We start from the raw sequence: 21,121 nt of genomic DNA, 5'->3' as shown, positions 1-21,121 counted from the left end.
ATGTGATTGCCATTAAACCTTAATAATGTAAATAATAAGACATTGGCATTTCTTCATATCTTGAGTTCCTGATATGTCTTGGTTGTTTATACCTGTATCGTTCTACATTAACCTTTTTTGGAATTGGGTTAATGACCTCAGTTTCTTAGACACATACGGAACACAATATTGTCTATTCATGTCAATGAATATCTTCTGAATTCTGTTCATTTCATAGGAGCAACCAGATAAGTAAAGCTTTGCCATCAGATTTGGATTTCACAGTACAGTTACCAATTTTTATTGATAGATATAGGTAGTCTTGTATCTAATAGAACATTTGGTACATAATCCCTCAAGAAACAACACACTTTCCCCATGAGAGAGAGAATATAAAAGCAAAATAATGCAGATGCTGAAAATCTGAAGTACTGAAAATGCTGAAAACAATTCGATCAGGCAGCATCTGTGGAGAGAAAAACAGAGTTAACGTTTCAGATCAAAAGAATCTATACCATCAGGGCAAGCGTTGGCAAGAAAAGTGAGAGTCACTTTGGCAGAATATTGCCATGGCAACAATTAATGGAAGTCCTGTCCCAGAATTTGATCTTCTCTAAAGTGAATTCCAGTCTCTTTCAAGCTTATTGAATGGCTCTGGAGCCAAAACGACTATAGCCATATGAACCTTCTGCGCAAGTAGGAGGATTAGATGTCATTGTTCTTTTATGGGTGAGTGAACCATTGAAATCTTAGCCATGTAAATGTCTTCATCTTTCTCTACTGAAGATTCAGCCTTGCCTCACAAGCTAGTTCATGGTCTTCCTTATTTGGATAGTGTTCAAAAATGCACAATGTTAAGTGAGGACATTTTATTATATTCAGAGACATATCTGAAAGTTTTGACTTGTTTTACTTTACACTGTCTAAAGTACTTGGAATGTTTGCATATGGTTGAGATCTAAGATAACTCAACAGGCTAACTTGAGAAAAGAGATTCAAAATGATGGCCTTTGAGATTACTGCAGCCCCAGTGAATATCAACGATAATAATTGTAGGTGTAAAGAATGCTTGCTTCCATGTTGTAGATGATCGTTTCCACAGGAACTTCAGTTCACTTTCCAACTTCCCCATTCCACAGGAAGCTGCAACAAGCTAATTGCTCGAATAACTTTATATCAAGTTTTCAAATTGACCCAATGAAAGATGAAGATAGGTCCTTCTAATGAAACAAGACTTTGTTGTCTTCAAATTCTTTGTAAATGTTGAAGAATGGAGTCTCCGAAACTTTGAGCAGTTACATTTCACAATGGATAAAAGCATAAAGTTTTCTGAGCTTAAAACGTCAAGAACCATACATATCTCTCTTCCCGTTACTACTTGTGACAATTCTTGTTGTTATCACTTCCATTAGAGAAAACTGCCAAAGAAGTTGAGTGAAAAAATAACCTGGGTTCATTATATTGCACAAAACTCTACTTAGAAGTCAAGTCCTTTCATTGTGGATTAAATGGAACAACAGGTTACCATAAGATAGTTGGATTTCGGTATCCTAACATATGGCAAAGAACTGGATAAATCCTTAATACCCTACTTTAACTCCTCAGAAGGAACTTCCTGTGGTTTTACATCCCACTTTAGGTTTAAGGATGAATAATGCCTGACTTGGCCTGTCAAATTGTCTTGTATTTAAGCCATGTATTTAACTTGGCCTCAGTTAGGTTACCCTGAAGCTGTTGGGAGACTGAATTAATGCTTTCTTGCTAAATCATCAAAGAAGAAACCACGCCACGAAGTTGTGCACTAAACGCATATCACAACTTAAAGGTCAGCAGACGAACATTTGACATACATACATAATTGCATTCCGAGTTACTGAGCAATTGAGTAGCAACTCATTAATGGAAAGAGTTACTTAACAAAACAAATAGTAACGGTTGCTCAAGCAATTTAGTGTATTACTGTAAATCAGCATGGACACATGCTGAGTAACTGTAGTGGTGTTTGGAGTCTGAGGTTATAAATTGGCAAGATTAATTTAAGAGTAATTCCTTAAATAGCTGACAGGTTACCAGCCTTGAATAGCCAGTCTATCAAAGAGCTTGAGTCTATACGTGTGTGATTAATAATGTTCAGACTTCATCCTCATGAGCATTATGGTTGAGTAAATCTCCTTTCTTCCCTGGGACTCGGGTGTTAGCTCCTGGAGTGTTTAGTTGATAAACCCTTTCACTTATCTTTGATTTCAACAGAACCCAGCTGATGGGCAAATGACTATATCTGAACTGGTTTCACACTCACTTTTCTCAATCTCAGACAATTCGGTCACACTCTTAGCTCTACCTGAATGGCTGCAATTTAACTTCAAACCTTTAAAGGGAAGGAAAGGACTGAATAGCCTCTTCTCACTCTGTCCTTTTTTTATTTGTTCATCACTGGCTAGTGCCAGTATTTATTGTCCATTTAAGCAGGTCTGGAGTCATATGTAGGCCAGACGGTAGATTTCCTTCCCTAAAGGGACATTACTGAACCAGATGGGCTTTACGACAACCGTTTCATCATCAGACTTTTAACTGCAGATTTTTATTGAATTCAAATTTCGCCATCTGCCGTGGTGGGATTTAAACTCAGGTCCCCAGAGCATTGACCTGGCTCTCTGGATTACTCGTCCAGTGACAACACTACTACGCCACTGCCTCCCCTTTACTTGCTAAGTAAAATAGATAGCAGAAGAAGAATGGAAATAAATGTTGCCTTCTGGTTAGCATAAAGACAAGGAAAGATTTCTACTTCGGGCAAAGACAAAGAGAAACTCGAATTTGATCGAACAGCATGTCAGAAGGGCTCACCCCTTTTTATGTATCATTCCCAACAAGTCAATACTGAAGTATAGATTTCCAAAATGGTCAGCTCCACTTTTCCAACCCCACCTCCTTACTTTTAATAAAATGGCCTGCACAAATCTGAGAGGATCATGACCTGTTTACAGTTCATTAAGTGCTTCTTCCCTGAGCCCGAACCAGGTATAATGCCTTAATTGCTTAAAAATCTCTATTTAAAGTGTACTTTCCAGAACTCGGTTCAGCAGCTGAAATCAATATTGTATGGCCATTCTCTGGCAGTTTACATGGTATTTCCTTTACCAATTTCAAAGGCAATGCTTTGGCCCTGTTCCTACATTACCATAAATCAAAATGCTTCACAGAGGATACCATTGAGATCCTACACTAGAAAGATAGATTAATAGTTGATCAGGGACAGTCTGTATAATTTGTTTCACTGTCTACTTTTATGGAGGTTCATCAAATTGAATTTTATAATACTACAAAGTTGAATAATAAGTAAGAAAGGCTTGCATTTATAAAGCACCTTTCACAACCACCAGACGTTTTACAGCCCATGAAGTACTTTTGAAGTCTCGTCACTGTTATAATGTTGTCTAAGTTGAATCCAAGCAAGCTCCTGCAGTTTCTAAATCAGCCAGTGGTAGCAACATATATGTGCCTGGATCACAAGCACTGAATGAGAAGAGGCCATTCAGTCCTTTCTTTCCACAGGCTATGTGCAATCCATTCCATTGTGGACTGTACCTAGCTAATTCCAACACTTGAGGAAAGCTTCTGCAAAGTTCCTACCTTCCTCCCAAAGGTAACTCAAACAAAATTCCAGTTGACCATATATCTTACCTCACTCATCCATGGTGACTGCCTTCACTGGCATGACATTCCCAAAGTCTTGGTGATTCAGAACCCCTCACATTCCTTGCAGCACGGAGGGATCTCTGTCCTTGTAGCCCCTAAATCCCATTCCAATCTATTCATCCAGCCCTTTTCACAGCTCAGCAAAATAACGTTGACAGCTTTAATATAAAAGCAAAATACTGTGGATGCTGGAAATCTGAAATAAAAGCAGAAAATTCTGGAAAAACTCAGCAGGTCTGGCAGCATCTGTGGAGAGAGAGAAACAGAGTTAACATTTTGAGTCTGTGTGACTCTTCTTTAGAGCCCTGACTGCTCTCTTTGGAATTCTATTCCGCTTGTCCAATGCAAGAGAGAATATTCTGCTCGTTTTGAGATTCACTTGAACCTTGTGAATTCATTGCTTGTGTCCTCTAATTCTACACTCAAAGGTGACAGTTAAATAACGTGTTTTCACCTTGTGTCTCTCAACATTTTAAAAACCTTGGATCATGTTGTCTCTTAATCTTTACAGTGAATACAAATTCCGTTCTATAATCCTCTCTCCATGACGTAGGACCCTTAATTCCAAGATTATTGTTGTCTTCTCCGAACAATCTCCAGAAGAGCATTGTCCTTTTTAAGATAAAGTAATCGAACCTGCACACAGTCTTCCAAATATGGCCTTATAGAAGGTCAGAATACCTTACCCAACCTACAATCAAATTATCTTGAGATGTACACAGGCACATAATTATCCATATTGATTAAAGCTCCACAATAACTGGATGCTTTTAATGAATGTTCATCACTTGTGTCCAAATCATTTTCCTTTTCACCTTTGCTAATCTATATCTTTTCACTTTGTGCACATTCCCTCTTTCCTTTTCCAGTATGTATAGCCTTGCATTTGTCATATCTTATATTGAGCGTTAAATCAAAAGAAAGGTCCGCTATCTTCTACAAAGGCAAATACAAATCCCTCACCATAGCTAGGATTGTGTTACTTAGCCTAATTTTATTTTGAGCTCTTGTGAAGAATTTGATATAAAGGGTGTTCTCTCAATTGAATCATACGTGGAATTAAATATAAATGATGTTGTCCATTCTATGTTGGAATTACTCTCTATATTGGAACTGAATATAAATTCTTAATGCTTAAGTCACCTTTAGTAGCCAAGCAAAGAGAATATTCTTCTAGACAGTGTAGTGGATGCGTCACTTACCAGACAATGCACAACAACAAAAATCAGAATGAGAGGGGAGAGAAGTCTTAAAAATATTTTAACTAGATTCAAGCTATCAAAAAAATCTGTTTATTGTTGCAATTCTCAGTGTAAGAAAAAAGCTGTGACAGTGAAAATGTTTAAGAATTGTGCGTTGCGTGTAAAGTTTACCATGCCTGAGGTATTTTGAAAAGAAGAGAAAGCAAGGAATAAAGGAAAAAAACCTATTTGATTCGACAAGCCCAGTCTTTCCACAGACTGTAGAAATACTGTATCATGGACTCGATCCAAATTCATTTCCTGAGGGAAGGTCCTACAAGGTTTTTCACTGCCTCCAACTCCCCACCAAAACTGGTCTTGCAATACTCCAGAACATTTAGTTAACCTTGCAGCCTGAATTTATCCATTTTGGCCATTTGCTTTTCATGACCTGCTACTTCCATGGCTCTCACAGCTCAGGAAGCATTGGGTTTAAAATTATACTGTACAAATATTAGTATATAAACATTTAATGTATTTGCATGAAATTCCTTTGCTATTTTACTGGAGACATATTAATCTGTTAAACTAAACAAGTTAATGCTTCTGTTAAAATAGCAGACAGACTAATTTCCTGCAAACACCCTCAGCACTTTTGTACAGCATATTTTTAAAGCCATTGTGTTTCACATAGTACTTGGTCAATTCCATCACATTTATCCATACCAGCCTTCATTTCTGTTTGAAGCAGTTAATTGTCCATTTTTAAGGCATTAATCAAAGCAACGTAAATTGCTTTTGCACTGAATCTGTTCCACATACCTGCTACTTTTGAGCTTTGCTTGAAATTTATTAATTTGGTACCTTTTCTGCACTCACAGTTCAAGTCAAGTATCCTACTTGCATTTGAATAGTCCATTCCTCCATTTTTCATCTTAAATCAGACTTTGTGAGCAGAAGGTAATTTAATTCAATAAATCAGCTCTGTACAAATATATGCCATCTGCAGTAACCTGTGCTCAGCCTAATGTATTATAATCTATGCTGCACATTTCTTGTGAGCTCATGACATTTATGGAATGCAATGTGGAGTTTTAGCCATTAGAACTGGAGTGAGATTGCCCCAAATTCATTTTTTTTTTCAAAAGTTACAGTTGTCGTAGGCAAAAAGGTTTCAAACCCACATTGTTTGCCAACTCGCCATTTCACCCAAACCTCTTCAAGATCACTTTTATTCCTTTGTCACATACAATCTGTGTAAACTTTTCAAGCGAAGCGCTAATTCAAACATAACTCTGTTTTTCTCTCTGTGTGACCAGATGGCTGCTGCGGCAGCCACTTCTGCAGGTACAGTCTCGGAAGATGCGCTTGACGAAGATGAAGAAGGAAGAATGTCACAAAGCTCGTCAGAGTTGTCAAAACTCAGTTCGAAAAGTGCAAAGGAAAGGAGGAACAGGCGGAGGAAGCGGAAACAGACAAGGGGGCACTCGGAAGGGGAGGAGAAAGGCGACCATGAAAAGATTTTAAAATCGGAATCTGACAATGGGATCAGTAAACGGGGCAGGCATTTAATGAAATACCCCATGAACCAGGTACAGTGATTTCTCTCTTTGTTCTGGTTATTATGCCATACCATGGAAAATGCATTCATAACGTGGCCAAACAGATTGATTATCAGCCTGTAAATCCTTCCAATACACCTGATGGTAGGCAGTAAGAGTGGGAGAGTTTCCTGGTCAGCCATCCTGCAGAAGGCAGCAACAAACCACTGCAGTACTTTGACAAGCATAATCACGGACTGATCCAATGGACGTCCGTGGTCACCAGCACTCTCTTAGGGCATGGGACATGAAGGAGGAGAGGATTATGCTGTGTGATGCAAATGGCGATGAATAAAAGAGGCAAAACAGTCACAATTGAGTACCTAGGCCAGCTGACTTTCTTTATTTGTTCATGGGATAGGGGCATTGCTGGCTAGGCCAACATTTAGTGCCCATCCCTAATTGCCCTTGAGAGCTGAATGACTTGCTGGGCCATTTCAGAGGGCATTTAAGAGTCAACCCCATTAGTTGTGGGTCTGGAGTCACATGTAGGCCAGACCAGGTAAGGATGGCAGATTTCCTCCCCTAATGGACATTAGGGAACCAGATGGGTTTTTACAACAATCAGCAAAGGTTTCATGGTCATCATTAGACTTTTAATTCCACGTTTTTATTGATTTCAAATTTCACCATTTGTTGTGGTGGGTTTCAAAGCCAGGTCACCAGAGCATTACCCTGGGTCCCTGGATTACCAGTCCAGCGACAATGCCACTATGCCACCGCCTCCACTAGCTAATGGCTATTCTGTGGCAATAGATCATTGGGCATATATTGTTTAGTCTTAATAAAATCGCTGCTGCCAAAGGAAAGTTAAATAAAATATGGAATAATGAATTCTGAATGCAGTAGCAAAATTGCTCAGTAGCTGAGGTTTCTGCATGTTTAAGCTCCAGAGTTCCACAGATTGCAGTGGTCATTGTACTTCAGAAATTCCCCAAACATATGCTTTCCCATCGGCTTCCTTACCACACAATGTAGTCATGCATTGAAAATTTGAGGTGGATAACCTTATTACCAACGTTGCTAGGCTCCAGGTGGAATACAAAAGTCTCCTGAGGTGACGAGCCATAGATCGATCCTTGTGGAATAATACCAGGATTTCACTTGGAAGGTCTCACAGGGGTCTGCTTGGGATTGGGATCTTGCTGCACAAGGAATTACAGGCTCCAAATGGTAGCCTGCCATTTCTTGCCGCAGTGTGTTGGCAACTGCGGCTTTAATGGAACTGACCACTCGCTCCATTTCGGACATATTGGTCTCCATGCTCTGCATGAAGCCATGAAATAAGTTGAAGCTGGACTCCTCTAAGTTCTGGGCAAGTTCCATTGGCAAGCTGTCCAATGCATCAAGCGTTCCCTGGTCTACGCCCATCATCCTAATTTAGTAGTCTAGACTCAAAGTCAGCATCTCAGTTCTCTGCAGCAGAGCTAGTATGCAATTGCATCCTCTGGCAAACTGGGATCTGTGGGATCATTGGAAGTCATTCCATTACAAAGTACTTCATTTTACCACTGTACTACCTCCATCCACATTGGTCTGTGAAAAGTAACTCTACACACTAGCGTCAAGTTTCAACATCAAAATCACCAGACTTGAAGGGCTTGGTGAGGGAGCACCTTGGGGCTGCAGTATGTTTTCACATAGCGTGACGGCACTGTATCAACAATTCACTGCATTGGTACTTCCCAATCTCGGCTGAACTATAGAAGGAGGCAACAGACTGAAACATGCAGGAGTGAATTTTATGCCTCCCCCTCCAACCACCATCCACCCCCTGCACCACCACCCCGCCCCCCCCCCCACCTCACCACCACTGAGCATGTTTTCGGCAGTGGGGGACACGTACAATATGACGGGTGGCTAGCCCACCACTTTCCCACCCACCCCCAATCTGGTCCCCATAATATGATAGGGAGGTGGGGGCCGAAATTGGCAGCCCACCCCACCTGTCATTTTGAAGAAAATCAGAAACAGGTAATTGAGCTTGTTAACAATAAGCCAATTTACCCAAGTATTATGCTGCCCACGTCAGAATGTGGCTGGCATGGGCAACGGGTAAGAGTGGGGAGTCCATTTCTTCACCATTGAGGGGTTTGCATCTTCTGCAGGGGTTCCCTGTGGGCATCGGGGGCGGCACTCCCCCCCCCCCCCCCCCCCCCCCCCAAATATAGTACCACCCCCCCCACTCCCCCCTTTGTGTCCCCCCCATCTGGCATCCAAAACCTGCCCCCTCCACACACCTCGCTGCCCTCCCTAGGGTGCCCGATCCCTTCCCACCCTAAAAGCTTGCAATTTCCCGTAGTCCGGGATCCATTGCTCGCTTCCTCCTGGGGCTTGCTTGCAGTCCCAGCAGTGCCCACTACTGAGCTGTGGCACTGCTGGGACTGCTGGAGCTGCCAGCCAATCAGGAAGTTCCACCCTCTGCCTGTTAAGGCTGCTGGCAGTGTAACATCACTGGAGAAGGTGACTTTTTTCAAAGTTGGTCGGTTTGGAACCAACTTTTGTAAGGGGTGGGGGCTGAACAATACGCCAGCCTGCAAAATTTAGCCTACAATTTCTCACAGTGAGTGATTCATCCATAATTGGGAATATTTGGCATTAGCTGAAACTCAATGCAATATTTTTCTAACTGTGTGGCGAGACACGTATGAATGTATGAATTTGGCGATATTCATTTATTTGATTGCTCCAGTTCCTTATATTCAAAATCTAGAGAAATTATTTTTGCTAATCTATTAAAGGAAGATAAAAGCAAAATACTGCGGATGCTGGAAATCTGAAACAAAAACAGAAAATGCTGGAAAAGCTCAGCAGGTCTAACAGCATCTGTGGAGAGAAAGACAGAGTGTCTACTGCATTTGCTGCACCCAATGTGGTCTCCTCTACATTGGAGAGACCAAACGCAGACTGCGTGACCGCTTTGCGGAACACCTTCAGTCTGTCCGCAAGCATGACCCAGACCTTCCTGTCACTTGCCATTTCAACGCTCCACCCTGCTCTCATGCCCACATGTCCATCCTTGGCTTGCTGCAATGTTCCAGTGAAGCCCAACGCAAACTGGAGGAACAGCACCTCATCTTCTGACTAGGCACTTTACAGCCTTCCGGACTTAATATTGAGTTCAACAACTTCAGATCATGAACTCTCTCCTTCATCCTCACCCCCTTTCCAATCCCTCCCTTTTTTTCAATATTCATTTTTATTTTTTTATTTTTATTTTTTATCCACTTATTTTTTATTTATTTTCATTTTTATTCATTGTTTTATCCCCATCTGTTATCCTATTTTTGATCTTTTCTCCCACCACTGTCCCCTCCCCCCACCCCACCCCCATTAGGACAACCCCCTTTGTCCTGAAGGGTCCAGGGCCCTAGTCCTGCAATTACCACATTCTGCTTTCTGATCTTAATATCACTATCAGCACCTCCTTTAGCACTAACCACTACCATTAACACTCCCTTTGTCCTTTAGTTCATGACATCTTTGTCAATCTCTCCTTTGCCTCCACCTATCACTGCTTCACCTGCTCCACCACACCCCCCCCCCCCACCCCCACCTTTTACACAGTATAAATTTCATCACATTTTTACTTCTCTTTAGCCCTGAAGAAGAGTCATACGGACCCGAAACGTTAACTCTGTCTTTCTCGTCACAGATGCTGTCAGACATGCTGAGTTTTTCCAGCACTTTCTGTTATTGTATTAAAGGAAGGTATTTGTTTTTAAAAGAAAACAAATCCATTTCAAGCCTCAAAATAATTAAATTCTAATGGACGACATGGCCTTGAAATTATGGAATCATAGAATCATACAGCACAGAAGGAGGCCATTCAGCCCATCAAATGTACGAATATTATCAAACAAATTCTGAATGCAGTTGTATGAAATCCAATTATTTTAAGAGGAGTTAATCTGTTTGCTTTAAATATGCAGGTACCTCTGTTGAAATAGTGGAAAAAGCCATTCCATGCAAATGCATTATGTTCCTATGAATATATAGCACAGCTTCATTTCAAGGCTTCTAGTCTATAGATACTTGCTTTGCTAAATGTTAGTATCATCAGTTCTTTTATCTGTGAATAACACCATACAAGTTGATATTTTAGTGCTTCTTCCAGGTAAAGCAGTGATTTACCTGTACTTCTTTCACTTTTATCTACTGTATTCGCTGCTCACAATGCGGTCTCCTCTAAATTGGGGAGATCAAACGCAGACTGGGTGACCACTTTGTGGAACACCTTCACTCAGTCTGCAAGCATGACCCCGACCTTCCTGTCGCTTGCCATTTCAATTTGCCATCGTCCTCTCGTGCTCACATTTCTGTCTTCGGCCTCCTGCATTGTTCCAGTGAAGCCCAACGCAAGCTGGAGGAACAGCACCTCATCTTCCATTTAGGCACTTTACAGTCTTCTGGACTCAACATTGAGTTCAAACTCTTCAGCCCACGAACTCCGTCCTCCATTTTGATTCCCCACCCCCAAGTACCAGTCTGTACCTTGTTCTCATGTTTTTGCTTTCAGAGAGCGCAGACCTTTATTCTACTATAACACATTCTGCTATTTTGCTTTCAGACAGCACTGACCTTTATTCTGCTGTTAACACATTCTGCTATTTTGCTTTCAGATAGTGCTGACCTTTATTCTGCCATTAACACCTACACTGGATCAAAGCTTTTGCCTTTAATGCTATCATTACCACTCCTTTTGTCTTGTGTTCCATGACATCTTTGTCATTTAATCTCTCCTGCCACCCCCCTAACCTATCCCTGGTCATCTAGTTTGCTCCACCTGCCCTTCCTCCCACTTTTTAAACAGCATAATATCTTCACGTTTCTACCTCTCTCTAGTTCCGAACAAGAGTTATACAGACTCGAAATGTTAACTCTGTTTCTCTCTCCACAGATGCTGCCAGACCTGCTGAGTTTTTCCAGCATTTTCTGTTTTTATTTCAGATCTCCAGCATCTAATTTGCTTTAATGATACTTTTGTACAACCTTGTAATAGTTAAATTTTCCAGTAAAACTTGCTGAATGATATCCCAGACCTTTTTGACACCCTCCTGTGAATATTGCCCTCAGCCCAAGTGATGTCATGAGCCCACAAGGGACTGAAGAAGTGACAGCTCACAAGCTAAACATACATAAATGGCCTCCAATTTTCTCTGGCCTTTTACTGCTATTAGAGAGACACAGAGAATGCAAAGAGTGTCATGAGATATCATGTAGGTAGCTGCACTGGATAGCTCAGTTGGTTAAAGTCATTACCCATTGTAGAACTGAACCATGGCCATCAGAAAGATCCACGGTTTTATTCCTGTCTTATGCGGCGTTAGCTGATCTCATGTGGGATGACAGTAGAGGCAGCTACAAGGAATCTCAACATCCATCTACCAGGGAGCAAAAAAAAATCAGTCCTATCGCTGCTCCTAATCATGATTTCGTGATCCTTGCTTTTAATGACATGGGCATTAGGAGGCCCAACTATGATGATTAAACTGCTTTGCTGGCACTCATTGTACAGACTAACATGTGAATAATGGGGGCTGGAGGGTGACCAGGTCTTGTGGAATTAATGCTTTTGACAGAGGAGTGGGGAAAATAAATTTAACAGGGACCTCGGTGTTGTGAATCCCTCTAAATTTGTTCAAGATATAGGTTTGTAACAAAGCGAAAGGTCTACCATTCCCAAGCACTTAGATCCCTCATTTGGAGAAGCGCAAACTTCATCTTAAAAAATGTTACTAATATTTATGAGTCAAAATTATCATTAGGTCAATAGTTAAAAAGTGTTTGTTCTTCTTGTTGCAGTCTCAACTGAGTATTTTGGGGTCCCCGAACCTAACTAGATTCGACAGCAAAAGCAGTATTTTCAGTATTAGAGATCGGAAAGAGCCCGGTTCGGAAACGGAATTTGCGGATGATGAACACAGCACAGTGGAAGAGACAGATGGCAATCGGAAGAATTCATTGTTTGTTCCAAACAGGGAGCCCAATAGGAGGAACAGCTACAGTGGCTACAGTCAACCCAGCAAGTCATCGAAAATGTTTCCAGTTCTTCCAGTCAATGTGAAAAGGAACAGCACAGTGGACTGCAATGGTGTGGTCTCACTTATCGGTGGCCCAGGAGCTACCCTACCTGGTGGACGCCTACTGCCTGAGGTGATAATAGATAAGGCAGCTACTGATGACAGTGTAAGGAAGTCAATAAGTAGATCAGTTTAGGCATGGCGGTCTAACCTCTCTGCATTTATGTATGCCGCCCTTCCCGACAGAGGATGCCATTTAGGAATGGAAATTGGTTTGTGCAATAGAACCTACATGCCTTTCTCCTAAGTCCAAATTGTTACCTACTAATGAACATGCTGAATTGGGAACCTGTAAAAATATCCCCTTCTGAAAATGACCTAGGATGAATAATCGCTATAGAAACCTGAATCTTTTTCCACCCAAAGGAAATGTCTGCACTGATCTCTAGCCTACTACTTAATTTATATTTATAAACACTAAACAGCACCACAGACTTATACAAAGCATTTTAGAAATGGCATAGATTGTTTGTATGGACTGACTCTCTTCCCCTCTCCTTAGTGGGTTATATCGATTTGCTACATCATAAAAGCTGGAGATGGGTCAAGCTTTCTTGTATTGTACCCTTCCACATGAAGAACAAGTTGGAAATGAAGGCAAAATGAAAACCCCTTTCCATAAAATGAGAAACAAACAATGTATTGACAAATTAATGCACAATGCATCTGTTAAGGAAATCACCAAAGGTTAAATTCAGTGATTTTATGCTCCCAGTAAAGAGTCATGCTTAAATGAAACACAGGAGAATCAAGGCCCCAGTGTTGTAGTCCTATCTCTGACCACAATCCTGCTGAGGGTGGTCCTCACTGGGAATGCAAAGTTACTGAATTTACTAATATCACACACTGAAATTTCACTCCAACTGAGATCAATCATTGCGCCCCCTAATGTTGACATTTCTTCCTGTGATAATTCAGTAATCTAAGACTTAAGAAAGCAATGTATTCCAAATTGTTTGGGTGGAAGAAAGGACATTTGTTCAGGCTTAGTACTGATTACATTCTAAGGCATTTTCTGAAATCCTGCAACCAGCATTTAACTCCCCACTTCTCTGTCTCTTTCTATCCCCCTCATCCAGTGAGCACATGTACCTTCAGGTCTATATCTGTAAAACTAGCACGCCGACACAGCCTTATTGAAGCTTGAAGTCTGACGCATGGAGCATGGGAAATCATTTATACATAGATAAAGCTAGCAATTTTGCACTGATCTAAACAGACAGTATCCTTTTCATTTCTGCTGTGTAAAAAGCCATGTTTAATAAGGGACACACCTGATCTGCTTCAAAAGGCCAATTTTTGGCATTATGGTCATTACTAATTTTGTGTTGCACATTGCAGATAATTTTATGCCTCATTTATATTGGAGCACATGCAGTTGCTCTAAAATTGCATTTGTGATTTTGCGTTTCTGGACACTGTCCTTCCTCGTGGAGTGGGCAAGGTTCATCCTGGCTGGGGCTGTGAAAATGATGACACTGACAGCAGGCACCACTGCAGCACAATTTAATTTTGCCACTGCCATTTAAGCTCAGAGGTGGTGAATGAAATTATTTGTGAAGTGGTGCTCCTCAACTCCAGGAGCAGTTGTAAGACATCTCATTTATGTTACAGTGCTGTTCCCAGAAGCAGGGCTGTGTGTAAATGGAGTGCAATGTTGATTTTTATACATTGAGCCAAAATTTGGTTTTCTGACACAGGTCGTTTAACCTGCCCCCAAATAACTGCTTTGTAAAATTGTTTAAAACTATTTTCCTTTTTTGTTAACCAACTAAACTGGTAACTTTGAGCCATTTGGATAATTTGTTTAAAACTCGAGAATTGCACATGAGCCTTGTTTTTTTTGAGACATATTGAGGAGCTGCTCCAGTAGTACATCCATCAGAAAGCAGTTTACCACCAAGCACCCCTTTGAAAAAATGAAATAGTTGTGTTCAAAAGGGCCACATTGCTTGGAAAACCTTTTTTTTATTGGGGTGGAAGTCAAGGGATGAATGCTGGGTTTCATTGTAATTCATGGCATTCGTTTTACATGCTTGGTAAATGAGTGGGAAAAGGTTTGCCAAATGCTTTCGCACAAGGGCATGTCCCGGTAACATCCTTTTGTTTATCTGCGATTTTCTTATTTTTTATATATTTTTGTTCACTCAACAAATCCTGATGACATCATGCTGATACAAAGCACAGTTCTGTCCAAATACAGGTAAAATGGGTCATGTTAGCTGTTTGTGATGGGACAGAACTGGTGCAAAGGGGCCACCAAGCCTAGCCGTGAGCAGGAGCTGAATTAACATAATCATTAACCTGGGACTACTGGGGCAGTTAAGCCATTGAAACTACTTACAATCTTTTCGTCTGCTCAAATTTTCAAAATATCCTGTTTATAGATTGTTTGGTTAATTCATTAAAGCGGTTCTCTCACACATTCAGGCTCAATCACTTTCAAAGAATTCTCCCCAAATGATGTAATCAGCGATCCTAATGTAAACAGAAATATATTTTACCAGCAAAAAAAAAGAAAGAGGCAGAAAAAAAATACAAAAGGTTGTGAATCGTGGTGAAGCTTTGCTCATGAAACCTGAAGAGGATTTGATTTTTAACTGACTGAAATGATAAAGGATACTGTCTCTTTAATTATGTCTCGCATAATGCATGAACCTAAACAGTTTTGATGGATGTTGGTTTTGCACTATATGTGGACCAGATCACACTCAAACAAGGATTGTAAAGCCCCGCCACAAGAGGACTGTTGTAGATATATAATTAGTCCATTTTGCTTTAAAGCCTTCTGTGCTGATTCTAGTCAGCCTAGATTGATAGATTGAGCCTCCTTGAAATTAGTGCTGTTGGATAGCACAGTATAATGCTTAATATGTTCACCTTAAATTCCTATCTCTGTTGTTTTAGCAAAGATGTTAATTATCTATTTTGAATGTTATTTATAAAGGAATTTAAGCAGAGTGCATTAAACATTCGTACTCTCATACCTTGAGGCATAATTTCAAGATCAGGGCTTAAAGACACCATTGTTAAGCATTGCGCTATTTTGCTAAATCGTTTTCTTTTGTATTCTACCCAGACTTGAAGTACATGTTTGTGCTCCAGGTATTGGTCTTCAGAATGATGCAGGGCCTGGAAGACCCAAGTTACATTGCCAGTTCTGTACATGGGAAATGAAGCTTTGTGGATGCCCAATGTCACCTAAGTGCTGGCTCCATTTTAGTGTTAACAGAGAAGGCAAAAGGACATCAGTTAAAAAGATAGATTAAATTTTTTTTTTAAATCCAATGGACCATCTGGGACCTTTTTAAAACTGCACCAGTTGTAGTTTACTGCAGTCAAGGTGCAATGCTGAGAGGTGTTCATCTTCCTCTTTGAGATGGTCTCATTTTGGATAATTTCCCCACTCAATTCACAACACTGTTTCAATTGATGCAAAGCAGGAACTGATTCCCATTGACACCAAACGTGTCATGTCACATAATTGAACTATAAATGAATTGAAAACAGCACCGGTGCTGGTGCAACTTAGCCCAGGAAACTAGAAGGCATCTTTACATTTTATGCTTCTGCAGTTTAGCCATGGGAGACCAGAATCCATGTGTCAGCTCCCCATGTTTACATTGCTGAAGCCAGCTCCCTTATCACTTATACAACAAAAACATGGGTCTGAGCTGAAAAACATGACCTGAATTTAGTGATCTAAACTCATGGAGCTGGTGCAAGGATGTTGCTCTCTGGTGGCTTGGAGAACCGATGCAGCATACATAAAAATGCCTGCCAATGTGATTTCAATTATTACTTATGGCAAGTATCAAAGATTGCTTTGTTGCCCAGATTAAAACCTGAAAGTTAACCTTTTCCAGAACTGAATTTGTACTTTTTAACCAAATTATACAAAAGAACATAAAATATTCCTTTGGGGACTGGGTTGTGCAACACAATACCTTTTCACAGTTAACAGGATCCAAGCTAGTTGGTAAAGCCAAAACCAAGTCATGGCACTTTTCTTTATTGAGATCATGAGTTTATTGACCTGTTCAGTCTAGCTCTCCTCCCACACAACCCAGTGTCCCAGCTTTCCCCTATTTATATATGTTCAAAATACTTCATTAAGCAATGTCATTCACCTGGGTATTCTAACAATATAATTAATGTACCATTAATATTGGCATCTGAAACCTGGATTGGAATCCAACCTACACAAATAAGTCTTTTTTTTTCTTCTTCTCCCCCCACCGCTCTCTTTCTCCCTCCCTCTTTCCCCGTTTTGCTGTCAAGACTTTAAGTAAGTTTGGGCAGTATAGATTCTGTTCCTGTTGGGCACATGCCTGCTGTCCCAAGGTGGTGTTAAACTGGCAGTTTCACTCAGAAGCCATCCAATGGCTGAGATGGAAAATAGTAATAAGACTTTAATACAGTTGGAGGGTGCTCTTCTGAAGTTGTGCGTGAACACATTGTTGGGACAGTACCGAGGGAGCTTTACTTTCCATGTAACCTTGTTATTAGCTGACCTGTGAGTGCTTAATACTGATACAGAGTACCAAAAGTGTTTCATTCCTTAGGATCAACATCTCTCCATTTCAGTGGAGGCAAAGGCTGGGAAATTCCTCGGAGCTGCTATAGCTCCGCCGTGAGTGTGATGGAAGCCCCGTTTACATAGGTAAACAGGATTTCTGACTCAACTTCGGGGAAAAATGACACCAGCTGAGCGGGAGCAGCTCCAAGGAATTCACTGGCCAAAAAAAAATCCTCCCCGAAACGTACTCTTTATGAATGATTGTTTTTTGGCAGAAATTCTACATGAAATTCAGTTCTTTTGAGGGCAAATATGAGACAACAATTAAGCTGCAAAAGATTTAGGTAACCAGGGGAAACAGGGTATTTGGTTGTGAGCTGAAGTATATCCCTGCCTGCTCTTGATTGCCATAAATATGGCCCAATTGATGCCGAGTTGAAAGTTCCTGCCCTATTTCTGTGCTTTTTTTAATGCTTATTGCATTCTCCCTATTCAAATGTTAATATAAATTATCTATATAATGAACATTTTTGGGTTTAACTTGTATCAGTGAAGATATTTTGATATTTTTAGTTAGAAAGGTAATCTAATTCATAGTATTTTGTAAGTCCTTCTTTGCATGAGTCTGTTCTTGTGAATGCACAGTGTAAAACTCTTGGCTGTCTCTGTTGTTATTGAGTTACTCATTTCAATTGTGTTCTCTCTTCTTTTCAGTCCCCTAGTCCCAAATGTCAGCTAGAAAGGAGGCTTGTCCCCAGCCTGCTGCCAATATCTGTTTAAATGTGGCTTCTGAGAGAGCACTCGTAACAGCAAACCTTGGTGTTCTCCCATCTAAGTTTCTTTACTCTCTTTCCCCCATCGGAAAACCCATGCCTTACAATTGACGCATCTGGCCCATCCAAGATCAGGAATTCACTGTGGGATACCACAGAGAGAAATCCTCGCACTCGATGGCACAACACATTGGTGTAGCCCGCAAACCTCATTTTATTTTGTAATCCCAGGTGAGAGGCATGATGGTTCCCCATGGAGATTTATGGGAAGGAGAACAAGCCGGCAAGTTTAATCTGTCCCGTTCTCACGCACTCCTGATGTGTCAGCTTGGTTCAGTTGGTAGCACTCTCGCCTCCTGAGCCAGAATGTTGTTCAAGCCCCACTCAAGTCTTGAGAATGCAATCTAGGCTGACACGTTAGTGCAGCACTGAGGGAGTGCTACGTTGTCACAGGTTCTGTTCATCAGTCGAGACATGGACTTGAAGTCCCATCTACCTGCCCAGGTGGACGTAAACGATCCCACGGCACAACCTGAAGAAGAGCAGGGAGTTTTCCCAGTGTCCCGGCCACCATTTTTCCATTGATTAATGTAACAGAAAACAGATTAATTGGTTAATCATCTCATTGCTATTTGTGGGATCTTGTTGTGTGCAAAATGGCTGTCATATTTGTCTGCATCACAGTTGCTGCTCTTCAAAGGAATTAATTGTATGTGAAGTGCTATGAAACATTTCTGAGAAACTTGATGTGCTATCAAAATGCATGCCTTCTTTATAATGGCTGACAAGAGCGATATAGATGGAGGCCTGGGTGTGAGCCCCTTAACTGATACTTTTTGTCTGGTCATAATGGTGGGGAGATTAAATAATGGGGATATATATATATTAATATTTTAACAAAAATGGTGAATAAACAAAACTACTGTGGACAAGAAGCATCATGCAGTATAAAGTACTGAACTCTACACTGGAAGATCCAAGATCATATTCCTGGTCTGTACTGAGTAATCTAAGATGGGGCAGCAACGGGGATGCAACAGTTGGCCTCATGGGTGAGGTAGGGGCAAAAATCAGTTTGGATTCCTGCTCTTACCTACCATTCACTGGATCCTGCTGCCAAATTCTTTGAGTGGCTTTGGCTGAAGATAAGATTAGCGATGATGCTTCTCAAGGTAAATGACTCCTGGCAGTCCAACTGGACAAATGGGTGAAATACTAGAGGACAGCCAGCACCCATAGAGCTGAACCTTCAGAACAGGAGGGCAGAAAATTGGGGAAAAATGTAAAGGTATATTTGGTTGCCATATTTATGTTGGCTCTAGCACAAATGTGTTTCTTCACCTTCTCCACCTGCCCTCTTGTATTGACCATTCAAAATACAAGCGCAAAAAAGTGAATGTTCTAAAAAGCTGAATTTGGATGATGGAGGTTTGTAAGTTCCTTTGTTTGGACACAAGCATGATCTGAAATAGTTCAGCAGCTGACCTGCCATGCCCTGAATATTTCCCCTTGTTTTATAGTTAGAAATAGGTCTTTAAGGTTTGGTTTGGATCCCAAAATGAATGCTGATTTCTTTCAGTGATACTTTTGCCTCGGATCAATATATAAAGAAATTGTAGAACTGCATCTGTTACTGGGAAGGCTGGTCAGGACCACGGCTTTACAGTAACTGAATAAGTCAAATTATTACATTTTTTTTCTACTAATTTTTCTTTCAAAACTGCAAATCAGCAACTGTAGTTCATAATTTTGATTTTAAATCTGTTTTATGGATGGGGGGGGATGGGTTGTTAATTTACATGATATTTTAATGTTAATTATAACCCCCTTCCCTTCAAAGGCTTTTGTCTACATATAGCTTCTTCCGTCCTGAGGCTTGTTGGAGAAGTGAAATACAGGCATGACTTCAATATCAATGTTCCATGTTAAGCTTTGCAATATTTTTTTCTGCTACTACAAGAGACAATACTTGCTGCAGTGTGTAAATGGCATCAAATGGAGTTGTCATGTATGATTTAGATAGTATCGGCTTTGACATGGTGTAGCTCAGGAAAAGGGATCTGTCTTTTTAACAAAAAGAACAAACAGCGGATGAAAATTTGTGTTCTAAGTTAAATGTTTTCTTTTAAAACTACAGATTTCCCTTACTAATATCCCCTGGGATACTTAATATGTCCTATTCTTGTGTAGCTTGTGTACATAGTCTTTGGTCCTCCCCAAGCTATTGAACTGAAATTATCTCTCAAGGTGAGAACAATCAAGCCCATTATTAATTTTGTACACCACTGTTAAATCGCCGTAAAGGTCTACAAATCTCTAAAAGAAACCGACCCAGTCTTTTAAGGTTTTCTGAATAACTAGAGACTGTTAAGTGGGAGTTCATCCTTCTGGGCCTCCCTTGGAATTTTTGCAATATTTCTATCTCATCCACCATGTAAGAGGACCAAAACCGGACGCAGTCTTCTAAATTCCACCCAGAGCCTTGTACAAGAACAAGACAATGTGCTTTGTTTTATATCAAATGGTTTTATACTAATTTGGCATTGGCCATGAACATTTAGGGAGCTATAAACATCAATGCCAAGTTCACTTTCTCTTTCAACTAATCTTAATTCTGTACCATATAATGGTATTGGCCTGCACGTGTATCCAAGCTGAAGGGTATCCTTTCCCTCCCTAACAGCACTGTGGATGTTCCTACACCACATGGACTACAGTGGTTCAAGAAGGCAGCTCACCACCACCTTCTCAAGTGCAATTAGGGATGGGCAATAAATGCTGGCCTAGCCAGTGATGCCGACATCCCATGAAAATCTGCCAGAGTTTTGCCCATTCCCCAAGCACATTTAGACCCACTTGCAGGGGTTCCTTCCCTTTCGCAGTCCTAACATTTGCACGGCCTTTAGTGTCATCTACAATCTTGCAGACCATTCCCCCAAAGCCTATATCTAGGTCACTTATAAAAATAATGAAAAGCAAGCCTCCTTCTAACCGGTCTTTAGGCAGATCCATAACCATTAACCACAACTTTCTGCCTACAGCAATGAAGCCAATTCCTAATCCATTGGAACATGAATCCAGTGCCATTATTTAGCAAATGTTCAACATTTACTAAATAATCTTCAGTGTGCTAAGAATTACGTTGACAACCAATTTAAGATTGTCAGTCAGGCTCGCAATGTGGCGCATTTGCTTGGACTGGAAGCTACTTATTAATACACAGGTCCCTGTTCTTTGCAGACAGAAAACATTGTGCCTGTTTTAGCTGAACAAAATAAATGACAGC

General features: G+C 40.7%; 1 protein-coding gene across 5 annotated transcripts in view; it reads left to right on the top strand.

Moving 5' to 3' along the window:
• LOC144672613 (sodium channel protein type 8 subunit alpha-like) overlaps positions 1 to 21,121 on the top strand; it is a 233,689-nt gene that overhangs the window by 119,541 nt on the left and 93,027 nt on the right. For all 5 annotated transcript variants that reach the window (XM_078534436.1, XM_078534433.1, XM_078534432.1 and 2 more), the window contains 2 exons: positions 6,179 to 6,451; positions 12,266 to 12,616. In XM_078534436.1, coding sequence (XP_078390562.1) covers positions 6,179 to 6,451; positions 12,266 to 12,616 — 624 coding nt within the window. The remainder of the gene's footprint in view (positions 1 to 6,178; positions 6,452 to 12,265; positions 12,617 to 21,121) is intronic.

The sequence above is a fragment of the Cetorhinus maximus genome, chromosome X (genome assembly GCF_964194155.1).
Source record: "Cetorhinus maximus chromosome X, sCetMax3.hap1.1, whole genome shotgun sequence".
Classification (NCBI taxonomy): Eukaryota; Metazoa; Chordata; class Chondrichthyes; order Lamniformes; family Cetorhinidae; genus Cetorhinus; species Cetorhinus maximus.
This window is presented reverse-complemented; position numbering and strand designations above follow the sequence as displayed.